The sequence below is a fragment of the Eretmochelys imbricata genome, chromosome 2, assembly GCF_965152235.1.
Source record: "Eretmochelys imbricata isolate rEreImb1 chromosome 2, rEreImb1.hap1, whole genome shotgun sequence".
NCBI classification, from domain to species: Eukaryota; Metazoa; Chordata; order Testudines; family Cheloniidae; genus Eretmochelys; species Eretmochelys imbricata.
Window position 1 is genome coordinate 109,619,511 of NC_135573.1, and position 24,788 is coordinate 109,644,298.

At 42.1% G+C, this 24,788-nt stretch overlaps 1 protein-coding gene across 6 annotated transcripts in view; it reads left to right on the forward strand.

The window, feature by feature from the left end:
- Positions 1 to 24,788, forward strand: part of KIF13A (kinesin family member 13A) — a 196,911-nt gene that overhangs the window by 157,189 nt on the left and 14,934 nt on the right. For 4 of the 6 annotated variants that reach the window (XM_077810585.1, XM_077810588.1, XM_077810587.1 and 1 more), the window contains 15 exons: positions 561 to 710; positions 1,329 to 1,493; positions 2,208 to 2,381; positions 2,941 to 3,092; positions 3,229 to 3,361; positions 3,458 to 3,604; positions 4,495 to 4,533; positions 6,606 to 6,705; positions 7,089 to 7,215; positions 8,686 to 8,741; positions 9,958 to 10,082; positions 11,540 to 11,716; positions 22,262 to 22,354; positions 23,862 to 24,018; positions 24,259 to 24,332. In XM_077810585.1, coding sequence (XP_077666711.1) covers positions 561 to 710; positions 1,329 to 1,493; positions 2,208 to 2,381; positions 2,941 to 3,092; positions 3,229 to 3,361; positions 3,458 to 3,604; positions 4,495 to 4,533; positions 6,606 to 6,705; positions 7,089 to 7,215; positions 8,686 to 8,741; positions 9,958 to 10,082; positions 11,540 to 11,716; positions 22,262 to 22,354; positions 23,862 to 24,018; positions 24,259 to 24,332 — 1,869 coding nt within the window. The remainder of the gene's footprint in view (positions 1 to 560; positions 711 to 1,328; positions 1,494 to 2,207; positions 2,382 to 2,940; positions 3,093 to 3,228; positions 3,362 to 3,457; positions 3,605 to 4,494; positions 4,534 to 6,605; positions 6,706 to 7,088; positions 7,216 to 8,685; positions 8,742 to 9,957; positions 10,083 to 11,539; positions 11,717 to 22,261; positions 22,355 to 23,861; positions 24,019 to 24,258; positions 24,333 to 24,788) is intronic. The other 2 variants (XM_077810586.1, XM_077810592.1) reach the window with 1 other exon arrangement.

Sequence of the window (24,788 nt, forward strand, 5' to 3'; positions counted from 1 at the left end):
AATCTGTGGAGATTATTTCAGCCATGTAGCTGTATGAAAGCAGCTCCAGACCTGGGGGAGATTCCTCCTTGAGTGCTCTCTTAGCGCCTCTTGCTCTTGCAGTGTTCCTCAGAATCCAGTCCATATATCTAACTGGGTATTGGGAAAATAATTTGATTCTTTCTTTTTAAAGACCAGTTTCAGATGAGATATAAGGAGGTGCAACTCCTTGAAGTTCTTGGAATTGCACCGATTTAGAACAGGGTCTGAATTTTGCTGAAGCTCTTTCAAAATGTAGGTCATATATTTTATTATTTGTATGAGTGAAACTAAATTATTTAATGATCCCCATCCCAAAGATCTTATTTGAATTTTGTGGTGAGCTTCACATCTAAATTTAGGTGTGGTGTGATGACTGAGAGAGAAACATCAGAGGAGTGGGGTGGGGTGACTAAGGGTAAAGGTCACAGAATAAAGAATATAGGTTTGTTTGGTTTGGGTTTTTGCGCATTTTGATAGTTCCACTAAGTTTACAACTTTTTAAAAGTAATTGATGTACCTTTTTAAAAAAAACAAAACAGATAAGGAAGCCCATTGGTAAAAAAGGTGACCCTTTCTATGAAGCACAAGAGAACCATATCTTAATTGGAGTAGCAAATGTCTTTTTGGAGTGCCTTTTCTATGATGTTAAACTTCAATATGCGGTGCCAATCATCAGCCAGCAGGGGGAGGTAAGGCTAAATAGAATCTTAATATATTGGTAATGTATAATGTATTGCAAGTGGAAAGAGGGAGTGAAATTAGTTCTGGGTTTGTAATCTGTTTTATAGGTAGATATCGCACACTAAAATTTTGACTAACCTAAATGTTGAATTTTTTTAAATTTTTATAATATTGAGTCTTTTTTTGTACCTTTAAATATGCAATCAGCAAAAAACTATTCATTTTATGGCTAAGAAAATTTGTTAGACTAAAAACGTAAAATGCATTTTGTGATGGTAATTTGGCAGACAAGTAATAAAAGGTCAGAGATTAAGGCCCCCTCAGCTCTTTACAAAATTTCTTTAACCCCAATTAAAATTCAGCCACAAATCCACTACAGTAATGTCCCTAAGTACTTTTACTGTCGTGTGTGAATTGAAAAGTTGAATAGTGGGATAAATGTATCTTGCATTCATTTCCTCCATATTCTCTTCCTTTTATTTTTCCTTGTGGTATTATTTCCCTTCTATTCTATTTCATTTCAGTTCCACTGCTTGTTGCCTGCTCCCTGCTCTCCCCTTTGAAGTTAGATATTATACAATGTTCTAATGTTCTTAGAACATAAGTACTTAGTATTTGTGCTTCAGGTTGCAGGACGGCTGCATGTTGAAGTGATGCGAGTCACTGGTGTTGTTCCAGAACGTGTACCAGAAGGGGATGACTCTTCTGAGAACTCCAGTGAGAGCGGAAGCCTGGAAATCATGGACAGCAATGGAGAAATTATTCACAGAGCAAAAAAGCTCACCTGCAGGGTAAGTAGGAGACAATCTGTTAGTTGAGACATTTTTTTGAAAAACAAATGTATTGTTACAATCCAATCTAAATATTAAATTTTGCAGGACTTGGTTGTTTAAGATGTTGTTAATAGGAAAGAGACTCATCTCTTCCACTCTGATTCAGATGTAGTGCAGATTAGTAGTGATCAAAAATGATTACCATTGAATGATTGTGAATTGAGTGGTTTAAATTCAGTTTCTAGTGGACACAGGTCCACACCACAAATACTGACATCCCAAGAGATGGCAGTCACAGAAGAGGTTATCCTTGCATTTCAGGGTTGATTTGTCAAGTAGAGAAGTTTTCGTGGCTGTTTATGCTCTGTGGTTAGAGACTATTTCAATCTCAGCTGCCATCAGTTCAATCCCTTCAAAAAATAATTATGTGTATATATAGTTTTAAAATGTAAACTTACATATTCAATTTCGGGAGCCTAGCATTTTACACGATCAAAAACGTAGATCTAGGTCTGCAAGTTAAATACTTAAACACTCTGCAGACACATGCATCTGAGTTTTTGCATATGCAAAACTGCAGGCTTCCAGAATAGATGCATGTTTAGAAAGTGTTTGAGGTCTCTTTTGAAAAATTGGTCCTGGACGTGAATTGTCACTTACATGCTTTAGTTTTTAAACAATCTGTAAGAGGAAATAATCACATTACTTTAAGTGTGTATTTATCTCACTCAGGTAAAAATAAAAGAAGCAACTGGACTACCACTGAATCTGTCTAACTTTGTCTTCTGTCAATACGCATTCTGGGATCAGGGTGAGTCAACTGTAGCAGCCCCAGTGGTCGATCCTGATGTGCCATCACCTCAGAGCAAGGAAGTTCAGTTTACAGTGACCTTCTCTCACTGTAAGGTAATGATTTTATTTTAAAACAGCATATCAGGAGGGCAATATGTTTAAGATGAACTATTCAGAGCATGACTCTAAATGGCATGTAAACTTTTGGGGAGAAAATGCAACTAAATGTCCTGTATCATAATCCCTAGGAAACTGCGTTTTGGGGGAGAAACTCAAATTTATAATGTGCTGTAGTCATATAATAGTCATAGCTTGTTATAATTTAGTTGTATGTTCAAAACAGTTTGTCTTTAAACTTGTAAGGAAACACCAACACTTATAATGAGATTTTGCTATGTATTAATTGAAGTTTTAATGATATCAGTAATTTAGAGAGCATAAACATAAGGCTATTTAGAGTGTGGTTGAAATGTTAGAAACACACCTATATGGATTCTTGAGATTTGTTTCAAGTCTTCTATGTCTTCAAGGCCCTGCCTGTGAATCTAAGCTTCTTATCCAAATTCTTACCTCTACCATGCAAGCAAAGACCACATTTGCTCTGCCCCCTGTTGCAAACAAAATGAAGAGATTTGATTTATTAATTTAATACAGTTCCCTTCTCTGTTTCCAGGACTATGTGGTAAATGTCACAGAGGAATTTCTGGAGTTCATTTCAGAAGGCGCTCTTGCTATTGAAGTGTGGGGTCACAGATGTACTGGCAATGGCAGCTCCGTTTGGGAGGTTGATTCTCTTCATGCTAAAACTAGGACACTGAGAGATAGGTATGAATAAGCTACAAGGAATGATTCCATCAGCTTTCCAAAGAGATTAGGGTGAGATACTTGCAGTGTTAGAGAAACTTTGTACTCTTACTGATCTGAATTACAAACGTTGCTTGTTTGGGGTGTCTCTCTCTAGGTGGAGTGAAGTAACTCGCAGAATAGAAATGTGGATTTCCATACAAGAACTAAATGAGATGGGGGAATATACAGCAGTTGAACTCCATCAGGCAAAGGATGTAAACACTGGTGGGATTTTCCAACTTAGGCAGGTACTGAGTCCTTTTCCTGCCCTGTTAACCTGCTTTAAGAGTATTCTTAAAATGTCGTTCTTAATTTCTCTCTGGTTCTTCTGGTCACTTATTCAGGGTCATTCGCGAAGAGTTCAGGTGACAGTGAAGCCTGTACAGCATTCGGGAACACTTCCCCTCATGGTGGAAGCCATTCTTTCTGTCTCTATAGGCTGTGTGACTGCCAGATCGACCAAACTACAGAGGGGGTTGGACAGCTACCAGGTAGGGCAACTGGTTAATGCACTGAGTTAATAATTATTTGCTTTGCTGTTTGAGAACCTTCTTAAAATAGTTCAAGTTATAAAATCAAAATGGAGGCCAGAGTATTTTAATGTAATCATATCCATACATTATTCTGTTACTTTTGCTCACTTTAACAGATGCCAGGCACATATGTGTGTAATATGTGCTTATAGGCCCAAGTTTTTCCTGTTGAAGCCAGTGGCAGAACCCCTACTAATGTCATTGAGAGCAGATTTGGGTGCAGAAATACACATTACCTATGTGTGTATATACACGCATTTAATGTACATATCAGTTCACTATAGAGCCACCTAACTTTCCCTTGCCTGTTTACAGTTGCATATATAATAGAAGTGCTCAGTCATAATGTTATATCTAAGGGCTTGTCAATATTTTGTACAATCCATTATTTTCAGGGGTTCCTACCTCTACCATAATAATGTTGATCTGATTCCTTAATTCCTGCCTATTGTCTAGTGTTACCTGTTCTCTTTAGAAATTTGATAGCATCTTGTCTGTTTAAAAACTTGTGCAGTATGTATAAGAAGCAAAATACATTTGAAAAAAAAATTATCAGGTACACTAACAACAATACTCATATCACAGGTGAGATACTAAGATCAAGTAAGAAAATTGAGACCAGTACTTTTATTTTATTAACCAATATCATATAACCAAACAAAAATGCAAGGAAATCCACTAATTGTATGACTCCAGTGATTAAATTTCATAAATGTTTTGCCTTTGTACCAGTTTGTGTGTGATGGAAATGTTTGGGGTTTTATTGGTATGTGGTTTTTTTGGTGTGCTGTTTTGTCAAGAAAAATGCGTGTTCTTTGTGTTTTACAAAATTTATTTTCTCCTACCAGAGAGATGATGTTGATGGTGGTGATATGGATAGTTATCAGGTATTGCTGCTGTTGCTGTATATCCTGTGGCATGGGGCACAGCTAATGCTAATAGCCAGCAACTTTTAAGTGGATAAGAGTATTGGAGCAAGCAAATGCAGCTTTAAAAATACATTCTCTGCATTTAAAATATTGCCTGGGCTATAAAAACATTGCCATTTCAGTATATATTATATTATAATTTACTTTATAATCTTACACTTCATTTCTTCTTTCTTTAGTATTTCCAACAATCAGATCTTCTAACTTCCTGTTACTTTAAAAAATAAATAAGCTTAGCAACTTTAATATTAGAATGAAAATACAGTTTCTTACAATAAAAACGTGCAACCTTCATTAACATTTACTATCCAGAATTTACATCGTAGGTTGTTCTTTAAAAAGCAAATTCCTTGTCTTTAGAAAATGTCTTACTGTTTGAAAATGCTAGTAGAGAGGCAGAGTGGAAGTGCTGTGAAATTAAATATTTTAATTAGAAATTTTGGTTTTTAGGCTATTGAAGTTTCGTTTTTGCTCATCTAAAAAAATAAAAACGTTAGTCTACATTTTCAAAAAGAAAAGGAGTACTTGTGGCACCTTAGAGACTAACCAATTTATTTGAGCATAAGCTTTCGTGAGCTACAGCTCACTTCATCGGATGCATACTGTGGAAAGCGTAGAAGATCTTTTTATACACACAAAGCATGAAAAAATACCTCCCCCCACCCCACTCTCCTGCTGGTAATAGCTTATCTAAAGTGACCACTTTCCTTACAATGTGTATGATAATCAAGGTGGGCCATTTCCAGCACAAATCCAGGGTTTAATAAGAACGTCTGAGGGAGGGGGTAGGAAAAAACAAGGGGAAATAGGTTACCTTGCATATTGGTAACCTATTTCCCCTTGTTTTTTCCTACCCCCTCCCTCAGACGTTCTTGTTAAATCCTGGATTTGTGCTGGAAATGGCCCACCTTGATTATCATACACATTGTAAGGAAAGTGGTCACTTTAGATAAGCAATTACCAGCAGGAGAGTGGGGTGGGGGGAGGTATTTTTTCATGCTTTGTGTGTATAAAAGGATCTTCTACACTTTCCACAGTATGCACCCGATGAAGTGAGCTGTAGCTCACGAAAGCTTATGCTCAAATAAATTGGTTAGTCTCTAAGGTGCCACAAGTACTCCTTCTCTTTTTGCAAATATAGACTAACATGGCTGTTACTCTGCAACCAGTCTGCATTTTGTATTCTGAGTAGCTTTAGAGATGTTAAAATCTGGAAAGCTAAAAATATGTATCACCAAAAGGTAGCATTTAAAAAGAATAAGAACAAATGCTAAAAATGGAAATCATATTCCTGATATCTTCCTAGTTGTAAGACTTATATTTGATTTTGGCACTTGGAAGAAGCAAAACCTTATTCAGGCATGGGTGTTGACATCCCTTAATATAGCATAGTATGTTCTGCAGTTGTCTTCAAAATGTCAGTTTAGGTACTAACTTTCTGCGGGCTGTTTGTGCGCTTCCTGACACCTTGAATCACAGAGAAGAATAGTCCAAGTTTTCCTGTGATGTCATAAAGCATGAATGCATGATAGATTTTGTTTGCATGGGGAATTTTTTATTGCACTGATGGCAGCTAGTAACAGAATTTTGTGCAGGTTTAAGGGTACACTGACCTGTCTGCAGTCTTCAGGAAAACACCTGGCCAATGTATAATACCTATTTTTCCCCATTCCACTGCTATTAAACAGTTTGGATGCCACTTGCCTGGTCTTAATACTTACCTGTAAATCACAGATTCTGAATATGAACATCTTAGAAATGTTGATAGCATAAAAATTATACAGCAGCTGGTATAGTTTCAACTTTTCATGCTTTTCCTCTTGTAATTTGAAACTTGAAAGATACTGACCTTTAATTTCTGGATGGTGCTTAATCGTGTGCATGATATAAATGAAAGCTTCCAGCATATTAATCATGCAAAACTGTTCAATAGCATTTCTGATCACAAATTATCACATACAGTTAGTTGTATGTCCTTTGTAAAGATCAATATTGTATGTTCAGGAAAATATTTTCTCTCCTCACATTAGGAAGAAGATTTAAACTGTGTGCGAGAAAGGTGGTCTGATGCGCTCATAAAACGCAGGGAGTACTTAGATGAACAGATTAAAAAAATCAGCAATAAGCAAGGTTTGTATCACTTGAAGCTTAAAATCTCTTTGTACTTTATCCCCCTTTCCAAACAGACATAGTTGTACTTGACGTGAAACTTAGAATTGTGAGCTTTTGGGGACAAACTTGTCTTCAATATATCTGTGGACAGTGCTTAGCATGTTGTTTAGAATACAAATAGTAGCTTTTTTTAAAAAAATGTCACATTAACCTATAGAGGAACTTTTTCTAGTAAAGTGGAAATTATACAGTAGTTCAGATTTCAGTGTCACAAATCTGCATAGTGTGATTTATAATCTAGTGATAAACTGTAACTTTGTTATAGGCAAATGTGAACTACAAATGTACATCTAAGATACATCTAAAATCATACATCTAATATATTGTCTCTTTCACTGTAGAGAAAACAGAGGATGAAATAGAACGGGAAGCACGGCTACTAGAACAGTGGATGGGACTAACAGAAGAGAGGAATGCAGTGCTTGTCCCAGCCCCAGGCAGTGGCATCCCAGGTGCTCCTGCAGATTGGTACGTGTAAATAGAGTTCAAGAAGACAAAACCCCAACATCAGTTTTTTGTATGTGTGCATAGCAAATTAAGTGATGACATTTGAGGGTCTGATTCACCACTGTTTGTATTTCAGTGTTACACTAGCATTAATTGGTGTAAAGCTGGAAGAACAGTGGTGAATCAGGCCCACAGTCTGTAATATCCAAATATGAATATAAACTATTCCTCACTAAATTTCCTGTTTGATGCTTTGCTTTGGATACAAAAGGAACTGTATCTGAACTTCCTCCTCCAAGAGCAAAGAACCGTTTGGCAAAATTTAATTGAGCTAAGTTGTAGCATGCACAATATATTCAGAATCTGAAAGAAAAGTTGCCTAGTTAAATTGTTATACAGAAACTCTGAGGTAACAATCCTGTAGTTACAATTTGAGCAGTCACGTTAAATCTAAGCTCTTGTTTTCAGGTGGTTATAATCCTGAAGACTACCTGTAGGTTGGAATCTTTCATATGTACATTTTGTTGGCTCAAAGACAAATTATAGAAAACTGTTTAAAATTCCACTTTGCCTTTTTTAAATGTTTGGACCAATTGTTTGTGTTTGTTCCCCACTCAAACACACACACACAAGTTTCAGAGGCCTTTATTTGTACTCTGATAGTTAAAACTGTCTTTAAGGGGAAAAAAAACCAAAACCAAAATCAAACCTGGCTTATATGTAGTCCACACTTCTTAAGTTGGGAAAAACTTGGCTAAGAAATAGTTGTTCTATTTGACTGAAAATAGCGTACAGTGCTACTTAGGCAGTCTTTCATTAGCAGGAGAATGGATTAGATGATCTAGTAGATTTTTTCCTATCTCTGATTTCTAGGCTTCTGTGACTTTTCCTTCTCAATTTAGATATTGTGTACCAATTAGCCAAAAATATACACATTGATATAAATGCTATGGCATTTAATTTCAGTGATTAGTTACACGCACACTTACTTGAAGGTCTGTTCACCTATGTGTATGAGACAATTGAAATAAACAAATAGTGTTTTATTTTAATGTACTATGATTGGACCTAAAAAAAAAAAGGGATGAGTTAATTCTATGTGGGGAAAAAACTATATCAATTCAACGACAATGTGTATGCCCGGAACAAGGCTGAAAATGTGTATGCAGAGAACAAGTCATTTAAAGATGAGGTTCCCATAACAATTGAAATGTGCCACGTCACCATGGTGAATGTTTTTATTTAAGCTATATATATAGTCATATATACAGGAATACAATGTATATAATAGGTGAGTGAATTACTGGATCTATGGGTACTATAACTTTGAGTATCCTAACTTTTTCTGGTTCAGTTAAATTCTCCACAAAAATGTCTGAAGGTTTTAATCATTGGATGCATTGTACATAAATATTGCATGGATAGCTGCCTGTGTGGGTTAGCTTACATATTTATTTTACCATATTGACAGCAGTTTGTTCTTACTTCCAGGACCCCACCTTCAGGAATGGAAACACACATACCTGTCCTTTTCCTTGATTTGAATGGTAAGTTGTACCTGTAGGTTAGGAAATTTCTTTAATGCAGTTTTTACTGAAATAATTGAATTCAGCTCAACTGGTAAATAAAGGGGTGGCCCTGAAAGGCAGGGAAAATAAAAACTTGAGTTATGCCTCTGATTCCACTATGTTGTACAGCTTTTGGAAGGCAAAATCATTTTTTTCTGATTTCACAGATTGGTGCAAGTAAGCAGAGAATAACTTTACAACTGGGACCAAATAACAAGGGATTGTAACAGACTTGAAGGAGATTTTCCTAAAAGATACTTGAGGAAATTTGGTGCATTGTAGTGCCCCAAAAAGAAGCAGGGTTTAAACTTAAGATCGACAGCAGATAGGTAAATCTAGTGCAAATTTCAAAAGGTGCTTCAGTTTTATCTGCAAGAACATATTTCTTTAAAGCACTGATAGAAAATTGTCCAAGTGCTATTGAGAAGTTATGTTGTTTTTGCTCTCCTCATTCAAAAATAATGATTATTTAAACTGCAAGTTAGTAGCATAATTAAAGAGTTTTATTCATAACACAGAGTATTTGAAACGTCTCCCAGTGAAGTCACCGAGTTCTTCATGTGAAAGGACTACCAAAATGAATTCTTAGTATTTGTTCTTAAAAGAGATGGCATCTCTTAGCTGAAATTTGTTTTATATCTGAGGGTTTTGGGAAGTTAGCAGGTAGGAGACTAAACAAGATGTTTAGGAAGAACTACCTGATTCAGTGGAATATTACAAAACTTGCTTGACTGATCCTAATATAGTCCCGTGTGTAAAATCAAATGTCCAGATATCCTAGTATTCTAGTCTCCTAAAGATGCCTTGATACCTCAGCGGTGGTTGTGATATGAAAAGCTAGTTGATTATGGATAGATTAAAAAAAAATTTCAGGGCCTGTCTGGCACAATATATTAATTCATGAACCTCTAAAAATCTAGTTTGAAATTTTGTTTGGGTCACAACTGAGAATGAGTATTATGGTTTCAACCTAGTTTTCCCTAGCCCCTTTTGCGTAGGTTACAAACTTCCCCACAATTTGGCATATTAGTTATGATTAGCCAACACTTAATACAGTATGAAAGATGTACAAAATCATCTGATAGGCCTTTGTAACAATTCAGGCCTTTATAACAATTCAAACTTCTATTAACTTATATCATTTTGTGTAGAGCTAACTATTTCATTTTTGTTCTTTTTGTGTTGATTTCATTAGCTGACGACCTCAGTGCCAATGAACAGCTTGTAGGTCCCCATGCATCCGGAGTTAACTCAATACTGCCAAAGGAGCATGGGAGTCAGTTCTTTTATCTGCTGATCATAAAACACAGTGATGATGAGGTAAATTACTAATAAGTCTCCTTCCTGGCAATTGTGACTTAAATTCATGCTTGCTTTCTGCTTTGTGTTTTTATTATGTATTTAATTCTTATTACTAGTTAAGTATCAAACTAATTATAAATGTTAATTTATTGTTAATATTTTTGGTGCCAGGGTCATTCTTTCAGTCTTCAGACCGTACAGGTTACTACCCATATTTATAAAACTATAGTCATGCGTTTTCATCAGAGTAGAGTTGCTAACAAATTCAGTTTCTGATAATTACATTCTATAGCCCCAAATTATTTTATGCAGTTCATTTGGATGGGATGTTCCTTGTTTCCTGTGCTAAACTGTTTTATATTGATGTGCGATGTCAAACAGCTGCCATATCCTCCCCAGAATTAGCTATATTTCAGTGGTGGACGAAGTGATCCATATTCAGTTTTTTCAGTTTAAAGGTGACCTGTAAAGCATTTCAAAAATATAGTGTTTGTTGCTTTATCTCATGAACAGAAGACCTGAAAGTTTTCAATAGGGTTATTTTTTAGGTCTCTTTCTGCTTTTTATCCTTGAAATACCATGAACGCATGGTGCATCCTGTATTTTGCAGAAGATATCTTTGGGATCTTAGAGAATGTAAATTTTTAGCTCTCATTGCTTACCTTGGAGAAGTGGGGGATGTTGAATCTTTTTGGAAAAGACTTTTTAACTGTCTAAAAATCCTTTCCTCTCTGCGTTGCTCAATTTGCACACTCTTGGCTCTTGTGATGTCATAATTTCACTTATTCTCTAGTCACTACAATGTCTTCCAAACTAGATAAGGCCTTAATTTCTAAAGTAATAGATTTTTTCCTGTGGTAGGTCATGTTTTTTTTGTAAAAGGTTTGGGACCATTCAAAGTGAAAGGCGCTATGTAAATGTAGATTAAATCTGGAGTTGTACTTGATTTTGACTTGTTCTGCCTTCCATGCTATCTCATTTAGGCGTATATCCTGAGACCAGCTCCCAGGATGAATAACTTGGCTGGGTGGTAGTGGGGATGTGTGCGGAAGGAAAAGGAAAAGATCTTCCACAGGATGGAAGATGTAGAGGCCTTTGTGTGCCCCTCTGCTATGGCCCAGTCCGATACCAATTGAGTTGTGAGCTTTGGATCAAGTCCCAAGTAAGAGACGACCAGAGGATTCATGTAGCAGTGGATCTGTGGTCCCTCTCTCCAATTTAACCCTCTGCTTGCAGCTGTGTATAGATCCCCGGTACACATGGGTTCTGCACTGCACCAGGCTCACATGCTCCAATGTGGCCTTTCAGAGCCTGACACACCCACTTTAGGAGCAGAAGTGACCACTACAGCTATTGTTTTTCTTTCATTAATGGTGTTACTATTTCTTGTTAAATTCTGGTAAATTTTAAATTGAAGTAATTGTCATTAATTTTCTTTTTCTCCTTTTACTTCACTACCCAATTTGTCCACTTAGGTTTCAGCCACTGCTGCTTGGGACTCTTCTGTCCATGATTCAGTGCATTTGAACAGGGTAACACCACAAAATGAGAGGATTTACTTAATAGTGAAGATCACTGTGCAACTTACTCATCCTGCTGCTATGGAATTAGTACTGCGTAAAAGGATTGCAGCTAATATTTACAACAAGCAGGTAATGGGTTTTATTTGTATGTTCACATCAGCTTATATAGCTCTTAATTTTATTTGTCTTGTTCTTGTCCTAGTATTATTCCATTTTGCAACTGGCTTATTTTTCTTGGCTCCGAAGCCTCATTTATCTAAAATGGCCTCTTAAATGAGAAAATTTCAGTTAGTGATGAAAGAACTGAGTGTTGATCGAGGTTCCACATAGAGCATGGAACAAGATAATACTTTTGCCAACAACCTACAGTATGAAAATTATGGTTGCTATATAAACCATATCGGGGCTACAGCGGCGATTTAAAGGGCCCCGGGGCGGTAGCGGTGGCAGGAGCCCTGGGCTCTTTAAATCGTCACCCGAGGCCCACCGCCACTACCCCAGGGCTCCAGCGGCAGTTTAAAGGGCCCGGAGCTCCAGCTGCTGCTGGGAGCCCCAGGCCCTTAAAATTGCCGCCTGGGGAAGCCGGTCCGCCCCGGTACAGCGCACTGGCTCTTGCTGGCAGGGGTGGCAGGTTTGTCGAAAATTTGGTGGTGCCCAGAATCTGCCCCCCCCCCAACTCCACCCCCCACCTGCCCAAGGCTCTGGGAGGGAGTTTGGGTGGGGGAGGAGGTTTGGGGTGCAGGCCCTGGGCTGGGGCAGGGGATTGGAGTGCAGGAGGGGTGCAGGGCGCAGGCTCTGGGAGGAAGTTTGGGGATGTGATGGGGTGCAGAGGGAGGGGGTGCAGGTTCTGGGAGGGAGTTTGGGGATGGGAGGGGGTGCAGGGGTGAGAGCTGTGCTGTGTGGCTGGGGATGGGTGCAGGGGTGTGGCTGGGGATGGGAGTGTGGCGGGGGGGCTTAGGGCTGAGGCAAAGGTTTAGGGTGCAGGGGGTATGAGAGCTCTGGCTGGGACTGGAGATGAGGGGTTTGGGGTGTTGGAGAGGCTCAGGGCTGGGGCAGAGGGTTAGGGTGTGGGGGGATGAGGGCTCTGGCTGGGGATATGGGCTCTGGGGTGGGGCAGGGCTGGGGATGAGTTTGGGGTGGAGGCAGGCTGCCCCAAGACTGGAGCCAGAGAGGAGGACTCCCCCTAGCCCTCTCCCTGCCAGCATCAGCGAGCTCTGGGGGGAAGGGGTCCCCTTTCCTCCCCGGCAGCACACTCACCCCCACCACTGGCACTGCACGTGCTCCTAGGGCCCCTTTCAATGTCCAGGAATCTCCCTCGCCTCCCCTGTGGTGAGTGCCATGGGGGTGGGACTGCCATTACATGTGCACCTCGTCCCCTGCTGCTGCCTCTCACTGCAGCCTCACTGGGGCTGGGGGATGGGGCTGCCCTTGCCCAGCGTGGGGCAGGAGTGGTGACTGTGGGCAGGAGGGGCAGTTGTACTGGTGGAGGGTCCTGCCAGAAAATGAAAGGGTCTGAGGGGGAAGGGCAGGGGAAGGACAGCCTGCCCTGGCAGTAGAGGATTGGGGTCATTAGGATCCTGTGGCGGCAGTTGATGCAGGGAGGCAGCATGGAGCTGCAGAAGAGAGACAGGGATGCTCTGCTCCGGGGACTCAGGGAGGCGTGCAGGGGCAGCAAGGGGGGGCCAGGGACACTCGGTAGAGGCGTGAGGTGGCAGCAGGTGGAACCACGGGGGAGACCCGGCCCCAAACATAGGTGGAGCCGGGCCCCCGGACCCTCAATATTGCTGGAGCCATGAGCCCATATAACTCGCTTCTACTGCTTGTCAGTACGCCATACTGGGGCGTACCAGCTTACTTTCACCTCTGGTTAGGAGTCAAAATTATAATTCTTCGAGTAGTGTCCTTATGCATGCTCCACTGTAGGTGTGTGTGCACCCCCATGCTGTCGATTGGAGAATTTCAATAGCAGTCCATCCTGTGCACGCACGGCTTCCCGCCTGCCACAAGGCTAGCCAGCATGCGCAGGCATTTATTCGCTGCCTCGAGGAGAAGCACAATCCACAAAAGTGTGGTTGGTGCCAGCAACTAAAACCCAGGTCCAAGGAAGGACAGAGAGTTAAGGCTAAAACTCCTGCTGATGGAGTTGGTCCTTCAATTTCCAAAGTACCAGAGTGAGATATCAATGCAATCTTCTATGTCGTGGGCAAATGATTCTAAGGAAATGAGCTGCTCATTAAAAACTGGTAAGAAGAGGTCTGTGAGTCACCATAGCAAGCCCAGATCAAGCCGGAAATGTTCTCTGGCTCTATCAGTATCTTCTGTACCGATGGCGTGAAGCCACCTGGAGTCAGTACCCAGGGCATGCACAGTACCGAGCCATCAGAGGCAGTCGGACCACCCAAAGACCCGATGGGCACAGGCAAAGAGATACCGGTACCGAGGAGGGCATGATAAACATAGACGATCTGCCCCAGCGAAGGCTACATCAGTGAGGTCACTGACACCAATCTTGGTGCGCGTTACGCTGATGGATCATTCAACCAGGTCCACATCACCAACTCCCTCAGTGCAAGCTCCTCAGCACCGGCAGCCATCGGCACTGATACCAGTACCATCCGCACCTGCGGACTACAGGTGCGCATCGGACCTCTTTGTATGTGATGCACCAGACTCGGCCCTTCCCAGTGCTGGGGCCCTGGTACTGAACTCGCCAGGAGCAGTGGACACAATGGCATCTCCACACCTTGCTATGCCTCTTTCCCATTCAGACTCAGATAGAGAGACAGAGGAACTGGGTTCTCACTAATCATCCTACCCACCATGCAGACCCCAGTCCCACCAAGCGATACCAGGGGTGCCACCCCGGCCCTCAACCTCCTTGGTGTGGGCAACCATGGTTCCAGCCGCCAGCTCCCTACCCACAATGGCCATACTGGGACGCCTGGCAGGCCCAGAGATGATAAGCCTCACAGGCCCCTAGTGTGAATTACCAACAGGTAGAGAGATGTCCTCCTTCAGCAGTGACATCAAGGGCACCAGATCCTCCTGAATTCTTGGAGGAAGAACGGGAAGTGGAGGTGGGAAAGGAAGAGTCTCCTCAAGCCCACCTCTCATTATCCTCACCTGATGAGGCGGTGGGTCTCCCCCTCACCATCTCTGGCAGGTGACTTTAGGTCATTCCAGGACCTAATTCAAAGAGTGACTGAGGCCCTACAAGTGCAACTACATGGTGTCTGAACCTCCTCATAAACTGGTGGACTTTCTTCCACCTCCATCAGGGTAGCCCTCCCTAAGGCACTTCTAGATCCTGCTAGGGTCATATGGCAGACCCCGGCGTCCATCCCACCAACATGCAAGCAGCCAGACAAAAAGTACTGTGAGCCAGCGAAGGTGCATGATTTTTGTTCACCCATCCACCTCCAAATTCCATCATAGTGGTTGCGGTCAATTTGAGGTTTCCCCAATACCAGTTTAAGTCTACGCCATATGACTGAGATGGGAAGCCCTTGAATCTGTTTGGCAGAAAAACCTGTTCTTCCAGTTTTGGGTAGCGAACTATTAGGCCTTACTAGCCAAATATGATTATCAGAACTATGCAAAATTAAACATTTATTAAAAATTTTTTATTTAAAAATTTTAAATTTAAAAATTTATTGAGCAGCTTCTGGATGCATACAAAGACCAATTCATGGCTATCATTAACGAAGGCCAGCTAGTGGCAAAAATGTCTCTGCAGTGTGCACAGGATGTGGCCGACATGGCGACGCACTCAATCTCCACAGCGGTGGTTATGAGGAGGACCTCTTGGCTCCATTTGCCCAGCTTCCCGAAGGAGGGAACAAAGCTATTCGCTGAGAAGACAGATGCATCCCTCCACACACTAAAGGATTGTTGAGCAACTCTGAGATCCCTGGGGGATATACCCAACAGCCTACAAAAGAAAGTACAGTCCTCAATCACAGTTCAAGCTGAGATCATCATAATACATGCCTCAATACTTGTTGCATAGATCGTACGAGCCACAGAGAAATAATCAAAATTCTCTAAGTTCAAATAATCAGGGCCACCACCACCCTTGTCTCAGCCCTCAATTTCAAAGCGACACTTTTGATGAGTTATTCGAGGACCAAGAGAATGCTCCTTACAATCTCACCTTGGGAAACCCCCCTCCTTCTTTCAGCGATTGCCTTTCCCCATTCCGCAGCAGCTAGGAATGGATAACCTCCGAAAAGCTGGTGCTGGAAATTGTCCAGAATGGATATGTCATCCACTTTTCCTTCCTTCCCGCTCCCAAACACCCTTCCCCGTCCCTCTTCAAGGACCCTTCTCACAAGATTCTACTACACCAAGAGGTGAATCATCTCAGCGTACCCACACAACTCAGGGGCAAAGGCTTCTACTCTCGTTACTTCCTGATACTGAAGAAAAATGGAGATTGGAGACCTATAGTGGACCTCAGAGTGCTCAACAGGTATGTCAAAGCACAGAAATTCAAGAAGGTTACGCTGTCAGTGATTATCCCAGTGTTAAAAAAAGGAGACTGGTTCTCAGCCCTCGACCTTCAAGATGCATACTTTCCCATTTCTATCATACTGAGACACCGTCATTATCTCAGGTTCACACTAGGCCAGGACCACTACCGGTACAGAATACTCCCTTTTGGCCTCTCATCGCTCGCCCCCTCCCCCCTACACACACACACAGGGTATTCTCCAAGGTCCTTTCGCTAGGAGTGGCCTATCTACGTTCTTAGGTTATTAAGATTTTTCCCTACCTGGACAATTGCCTTCTCAGGACACAATCCTTCACAGGTCACTCAGACCACACAAGACTTATTTCTAACACTGGGCCTACAGATCAAACAAACAAAAATCAACCTTGACACTGGTTCAAAAACTAGAGTTTATAGGAGCCAACCTCGACTCCATTCAAATGACGGTGCTTCTACAACATCACAGATTTCTCAGTCTGTCCTCATTGATAGAGACAATACGGTCCAGGCATCAAATCTCGGCAGGACACTGTCTTCAGCTTCTGGGACGCATGGCTGCGGGCACATCAGTCATTGTCATGGTAGACTACACATGAAGTGCCTCCAAGCATGGTTTACCTCTGTGTACAGACCAAACAAAGACAATATAAACAAGCTCCTGACAGTAGTCAAACAATCCTTAAACTGGTGGAAGGACCCAATGAACATTTGCATGGAGATCCCATTCGCTCAGTCTTCCCCATCTCTTCTTCTGACCACCGAGGCATCCCCCATAGGCTGGGGAGCGCATCTCAGTGGTCACACTGTTCATGGCAAATGGTTCCCATCAGAGAAATATCTCCACATCAATCTGCTAGAGCTCAGAGCAGTCTGAAATTCTTGTGGTCACTTCCTCCTGCTGATCAAGGACACACATATGAAGGTCATGATGGACAACATGGCCTGTTAGGTACTACATAAACTGGTAAGGAGGTACCAGGTCTCATTCCTTATGCACAAGAACATCTGAAGCTATGGAATTGGTGCATCTCCTACAATGTCCTATTATCAGAGGCCTACCTACTGGGAATACACAACACAACGGCTGACAGTCTCAGCCACAAGTTCCTCCTCTGCCACAAATGGGAAGTAGAACCAACCATTCTACACAATATATTCTGGCAGTGCGGGTTGCCAGACTCGTTCGCTACCTATCAGACCAAGAAATGTGTGCAGTACTGCTCCATAGTGGGGATCGGACAACACTCCAGGGGAGATGCTCTCCTTCTCCCTTGGGACAATGGCATTCTTTACGCCTTTTCTTCATTCCCTCTCTTGGTAAAAGTAAAAAAGGAAAAAGCAAAGGACATTCTGATTGCCCCCACCTGGCCCAGACAGACATGGTACCCTTACCTGTTTCAGCTGGTGGTGTGTTCACCGATGACCCTACTGATCACTCCCTGCCTCCTGTCATAGAACGAGTCCTGCATCTCAAAGAGTGGCTCCTTTGTGGTTCCAGCACAGAGACATCCTGCTCAGAGGAAGTACAGGAGGTACTGTTGCACAGTAGGAAGGGTGCTACTCGTTGCACCTACCTACAGAAATGGAAGAGATTCCAGACATGGTGCCAACCCAAGGATGTCACCACTAATTCAGCCACCTTACTGGTGATTCTGGACTATCTGTTACCCTTAAAGAAATTGGGTCTCTCTGTTAGCTTGCTGAAGGTTCACTTGGCAACAATTGCTCACCTTTCCTCCTCGCCATCACTTCTGCCAGAAGGATAGGGGACATAGCAGCTTTGATAGCATATCCCCCTTTTACACTCAGACCACACCCAAAGTTCACTTCCAAAATAATTTCTGCATTTCACATGAATCAACTCATTTAGCTCCCAAAATTCTACCCAAAACCTCATACGGATAACAGAGGGACCATCCTCAATACACACAATGTGTGGAGAGCCGTAGCCTTCTACTTAGGACAGAGGCCTTCAGAAAATCTCCGAGGCTCTTCCTTTCAGTTGTGGATAGGACAAAAGGTACAGCGTTGTCAGCTCAGAGGCTCTCCATGCGGGTATCTGGCTGTATTAAACTCTGCTACCAATTGCAGGGGGTAACACACCTATCTTCAGTATGCACACATTCCACAAGGTCAGGCTCCTTGTTGCTTATCCTTTCTAAGGGTATCCCCATATCAGAGATATGCAGAGCAGCTACATGGGCATCTGCACAGAACATTATGCCATTGTGAGTGATTTGCCTTCAGACGCCCAGTTCAGGGCCTCTGTACCACAGGCGCCAGCTTCCTCCGGGCCCAGGGGGTGTTCAACCCCCTGCTCTGCCCCCACCCGACCCCTTTCCCCGCCTTTTCTGCCCCACCTTCTCCTAAGCCTCCATCCCTGCCCCACCTTTCCCCCCCCCAGTTCTGCCCCCTCCCCTGAGCACACCTTGTCCCCTCTCTCCCCCGACCCAGCACCTCCTACATGCTGCGGAACAGCTGATCACAGTGGGTGGGAGGTGCTGAGGGAGAGGAGTTGATCGGCAGGGCGAGAAGCTGGCAGCCGGTGGGTGCTAAGCACCCCCTGATTATCCCTTGGTGGGATAACTCACATGACTGGAGTACTGTCATGGATGGTTATAAACTGTTCAGGAAGGACAGGCAGGGCAGAAAAGGTGGGGGAGTAGCACTGTATGTAAGGGAGCAGTATGACTGCTCAGAGCTCCGGTACGAAACTGCAGAAAAACCTGAGTGTCTCTGGATTAAGTTTAGAAGTGTGAGCAACAAGAGTGATGTGGTGGGAGTCTGCTATAGACCACCGGACCAGGGGGCAACTTCCGCAACTCACAGAAGCTACTAGATTGCACGCTCTGGTTCTCATGGGTGACTTTAATTTTCCTGATATCTGCTGAGAGAGCAATACAGCGGTGCATAGACAATCCAGGAAGTTTTTTGAAAGCGTAGGAGACAATTTCCTGGTGCAAGTGCTAGAGGAGCCAACTGGGGGGGAGCTTTTCTTGACCTGCTGCTCACAAACCGGGAAGAATTAGTGGGGGAAGCAAAAGTGGATGGGAATCTGGGAGGCAGTGACCATGAGTTGGTTGAGTTCAGGATCCTGACACAGGGAAGAAAGGTAAGCAGCAGGATACGGACCCTGGACTTCAGGAAAGCAGACTTCGACTCCCTCCGGGAACGGATGGGTAGGATCCCCTGGGGGACTAACATGAAGGGGAAAGGAGTCCAGGAGAGCTGGCTGTATTTCAAGGAATCCCTGTTGAGGTTACAGGGACAAACCATCCCGATGAGTCGAAAGAATAGTAAATATGGCAGGCGACCAGCTTGGCTTAATGGTGAAATCCTAGCGGATCTTAAACATAAAAAAGAAGCTTACAAGAAGTGGAAGGTTAGACATATGAGCAGGGAAGAGTATAAAAATATTGCTCGGGCATGTTGGAATGAAATCAGGAGGGCCAAATCGCACCTGGAGCTGCAGCTAGCAAGAAATGTCAAGAGTAACAAGAAGGGTTTCTTCAGGTATGTTGGCAACAAGAAGAAAGCCAAGGAAAGTGTGGGCCCCTTACTGAATGAGGGAGGCAACCTAGTGACAGAGGATGTGGAAAAAGCTAATGTACTCAATGCTTTTTTTGCCTCTGTCTTCACTAACAAGGTCAGCTCCCAGACTGCTGCGCTGGGCATCACAACATCGGGAGTAGATGGCCAGCCCTCTGTGGAGAAAGAGGTGGTTAGGGACTATTTAGAAAAGCTGGACGTGCACAAGTCCATGGGGCCAGATGAGTTGCATCCGAGAGTGCTAAAGGAATTGGTGGCTGTGATTGCAGAGCCATTGGCCATTATCTTTGAAAACTCGTGGCGAACGGGGGAAGTCCCAGTTGACTGGAAAAAGGCTAATGTAGTGCCAATCTTTAAAAAAGGGAAGGAGGATGATCCTGGGAACTACAAGCCAGTCAGCCTCACCTCAGTCCCCGGAAAAATCATGGAGCAGGTCCTCAAAGAATCAATCCTGAAGCACTTACATGAGAGGAAGGTGATTAGGAACAGTCAGCATGGATTCACCAAGGGAAGGTCATGCCTGACTAATCTAATCGCCTTCTATGATGAGATTACTGGTTCTGTGGATGAAGGGAAAGCAGTGGATGTATTGTTTCTTGACTTTAGCAAAGCTTTTGGCACGGTCTCCCACAGTATTCTTGTCAGCAAGTTAAAGAAGTATGGGCTGGATGAATGCACTATAAGGTGGGTAGAAAGTTGGCTAGATTGTCGGGCTCAACGGGTAGTGATCAATGGCTCCATGTCTAGTTGGCAGCCGGTGTCAAGTGGAGTGCCACAGGGGTCGGTCCTGGGGCCGGTTTTGTTCAATATCTTCATAAATGATCTGGAGGATGGTATGGATTGCACTCTCAGCAAATTTGCGGATGATACTAAACTGGGAGGAGTGGTAGATACGCTGGAGGGCAGGGATAGGATACAGAGGGACCTAGACAAATTGGAGGATTGGGCCAAAAGAAATCTGATGAGGTTCAATAAGGATAAGTGCAGGGTCCTGCACTTAGGACGGAAGAACCCAATGCACAGCTACAGACTAGGGACCGAATGGCTAGACAGCAGTTCTGCGGAAAAGGACCTAGGGGTGACAGTGGATGAGAAGCTGGATATGAGTCAGCAGTGTGCCCTTGTTGCCAAGAAGGCCAATGGCATTTTGGGATGTATAAGTAGGGGCATAGCGAGCAGATCGAGGGACGTGATCGTCCCCCTCTATTCAACATTGGTGAGGCCTCATCTGGAGTACTGTGTCCAGTTTTGGGCCCCACACTACAAGAAGGATGTGGATAAATTGGAGAGAGTCCAGCAAAGGGCAACAAAAATTATTAGGGGTCTGGAACACATGACTTATGAGGAGAGGCTGAGGGAACCGGGATTGTTTAGTCTGCAGAAGAGAAGAATGAGGGGGGATTTGATAGCTGCTTTTAACTACCACTGAGAATAGTCTAGAACCATCCTCTCTGGAACCACCTCTCAGGTAGAAGAGGACAGGACAAGGAGTAATGGTCTCAAGTTGCAGTGGGGGAGGTTTAGGTTGGATATTAGGAAAAACTTCTTCCCTAGGAGGGTGGTGAAACACTGGAATGCGTTACCTAGGGAGGTGGTAGAATCTCCTTCCTTAGAAGTTTTTAAGGTCAGGCTTGACAAAGCCCTGGCTGGGATGATTTAATTGGGGATTGATCCTGCTTTGAGCAGGGGGTTGGACTAGATGACCTCCTGAGGTCCCTTCCAACCCTGATATTCTATGATTTTTTTCTGTGGGTTCTCCAGCCCTGGAGCACCTATAGGGATGCTACTCAAAGAAGAGGAAGTTACTCACCTTGTGTAGTAACGATGGTTCTTCGAGATGTGTCCCCCTATGGGTGCTCCATGACCCTCCCTCCTCCCCTCTACTTCAGAGTTCCACTGGTTGACTCTGCGGTAGAGAAGGAACTGAAGGAGAAATGCCCGCACATGCTGGCCAGCCTCATGGCAGGTGGGGATCCGTGTGTGCTGCTATTGAAATTCTCTGATTGACAGTGCAGGAGCGCACACACACCTACAGTGGAGCACCCATAGGGACACGCATTTTGAAGACCCATCATTACTGCACAAGGTAAGTCTCTTGCCACTGTTGCCCACTCACCCCCTTTCTTCTCTAAGCAGGGAGCTTTAACCATTGTTACTGCACAAGGTGAGTAACTTTCTCTTCATCGTCCTAGAGACATGGTCGAAGACAAATTTTCCAAGTTATTTTGCAGCCTATGGTCCAGAGAATGAGAGAGATTGACATCCATACAATAAATATATTGTGATCTGATTCTCAGTTTCCCTATTCATTGTGTAGTCATTTATGCCTGTGCAAAGAAGGTGTAAAATGCTACTATTCTCATTTGGTTGCAGTTTATACTCACAATTTATACTTTGCACAAATGTAAAAAACTACACAAATTGCAAGGCAAATTGCAGCTTAGGGAAGCTGGGCCCATAAGTGTAGAAACACGTGACTGCTTCATGCTAGGAAGAAGCATCAAAATATTAATGAACTTACAAATGTTAAGAGGGGTGTTTTTTTCTTTTACCGTTAAAGTATGCAAAATAATAAAATATGCTAAAAATTACCATTGTGGATACAGTAATTTAAAATTCTTTTATATTTCTAGAGTTTTACCCAGAGTCTGAAAAGGAGAATATCCTTGAAAAATATATTTTATTCCTGTGGTGTGACCTATGAAATAGTATCCAATATACCAAAGGTAAATTATACTGCACTTATTTACAATCTGTTAAAGGAGCAGAACGATATTTTGGGGCAGGATATATTGTTTGGGTGGGAATTGAATATTCAGTTTTTGTTGATACGAAAAGAACTTGTTAGTTGTATATTTGATTCCTCTGTGCCAGATGAATCTGTATACATTTTTATTTGAATAATTGTAGAGTATAGAAGATCTAGCCTGATGCAGGATTTTATTGATTTAGTTAACTTTTTTTTACTTTCTGGACTGAGAGCGTGGGTATCAGGTTTGAACAAACTATTACAGACATTTTTAAAATTTATTTCCTTTGTACAACATCATTATAAATAGAAAAGGAGTACTTGTGGCACCTGAGAGACTAACAAATTTATTTGAGCATAAGCTTTCGTGAGCTACAGCTCACTTCATCGGATGAAGGTGCCACAATTACTCCTTTTCTTTTTGCAAATACAGACTAACACGGCTGCTACTCTGAAACCTATCATTATAAATATTTATGTATATAAGACTGGTACCTAGTTTAAAACCCATTTTCAAAAAACAGGATTTTAAAGGAAAACAGTTTTTGATTTAGGTTTTCCTCATTCAGAACAACTAGGACAGTGGTTCTCAACCTTTCCAGACTATTGTACCCTTTTCTGGAGTCTGATTTGACTTGCGTACCCCAAGTTTCACCTCACTTAAACACTGCTTGCTTACAAAATAAGACATAATAATACAAAAGTATCATAGCACACTATTACTGAAAAATTGCTTACTTTCTCATTTTTACCATATAATTATAAAATAAATAAATTGGAATATAAATATTATGCTTATATTTCAGTGTATATAGTATATAGAGCAGTATAAACAAGTAATTTTATGAAATTTTAGTTTGTACTGACTTCGCTAGTGCTTTTTATGTAGCCTGTTGTAAAACTAGGCAAATATCTAGATGAGTTGATGTGCCCCTGGAAGACCTCTGCATACCAGCAGGACTACATGTACCCTGGGTTGAGAACCACTGAACTAGGACATCTGAAAATAAAAATAAAAGGGTGTAACCTGAAAAAGAGCACTTGAAAGCTTGTCTCACTCACCAACGGAAGTTGTTCCAAAGATATTACCTCACCCATCTTGCTACCCTCGCATAATACTAATTACAATGTACAGTCTATGAAGATTATACAGACTATTTAAGAATCAGGAAGGAAGAGTTAATAGTCATAAAATAGTTAACCCATTACATACAGCCTTTTTGTTTTTCTGGTTAAACAGTCACATTTGGGGGGAGATGTAGTGTCTGATAAATATGGAGAGCTTTCCCCACCATGGGGCTGTTGTTATATTCTTCCTTCTATATCAATATAGATGCTGGACAGTCTTAGTTCTGTGGAGGGACCATTGATCAGTCTAGTCCTCAAGACTGAGAGATTCTGAATAATTGAATCATGGTGCATTTAAATCAGTGGATCTCAAAAAATGTATCTATTTTAAAAAATCTTACAATTTATAATTTTAGGCTACAGAAGAAATTGAGGATCGTGAGACTCTGGCCCTGATGGCAGCAAGAACTGAGAATGAGGGTACATCTGATGGTGAAACTTATATAGAGAAATATACACGTGGTGTGTTGCAGGTGGAGAACATTCTAAGTCTTGAACGACTAAGGCAGGCAAGTAGCAAGGAGAGGAGATCCAATGGGAATTTTAAGACTGGGGAGATTTTGAGGAGGTGTTTGTGGTGAAAATCAGGTTAAAAAAAGTCTAGATAGATGGCAAAAGCATGATATGTGGACTTATGCAAGAGTGTACTTCAGTAAAATGGACAAATCTTGTCTTAAACATGCTGCTGGGTAGAGGAATTATAGCTTCAGTGAATTAAACAAAGGTCAAAATATTCCATATTTTCACAGGCAGTCACAGTGAAAGAAGCACTTTCTACTAAGGCAAGACACATACGGAGGAGCATCAGCACACCAAATGTCCACAATGTAAGAAAGTCTGTCTGAAATAGTAGTAGAGACATGGGTCTTTCCTTAGTTTATAGAGTGGATAAAACATTTCCTAACCATTATCACACCAAGTGTCTATGTATTCTGAGCTAGCACTAGTAGAAACTCTAAAACTGTCAGTATGAAGGGGGAATTGGGTCAAGATAACTATTTAATAGCAAAAAAATAAATACATCAAGGATTTTATCTAAAATCTGTCTCGCCTTCTATCAGGTGAATTTTGGTCTCAGGTGCCAGTTTTGGGTACCTGCTCAAAATCCCAGCATTATACTGGTTTGGTCAAAACAGTCTGCCCAGAAGTTTTTAAAGTTTTCACTTTTAAACAATTGATTTCATGTTTTTTCTAGTAAATTTTATGAGGAGTCTTGTAGATCCCTATGACATCTATGAATACGATTTGCTCTTCTACTTACTTTATTTATTCTCACACGCAAT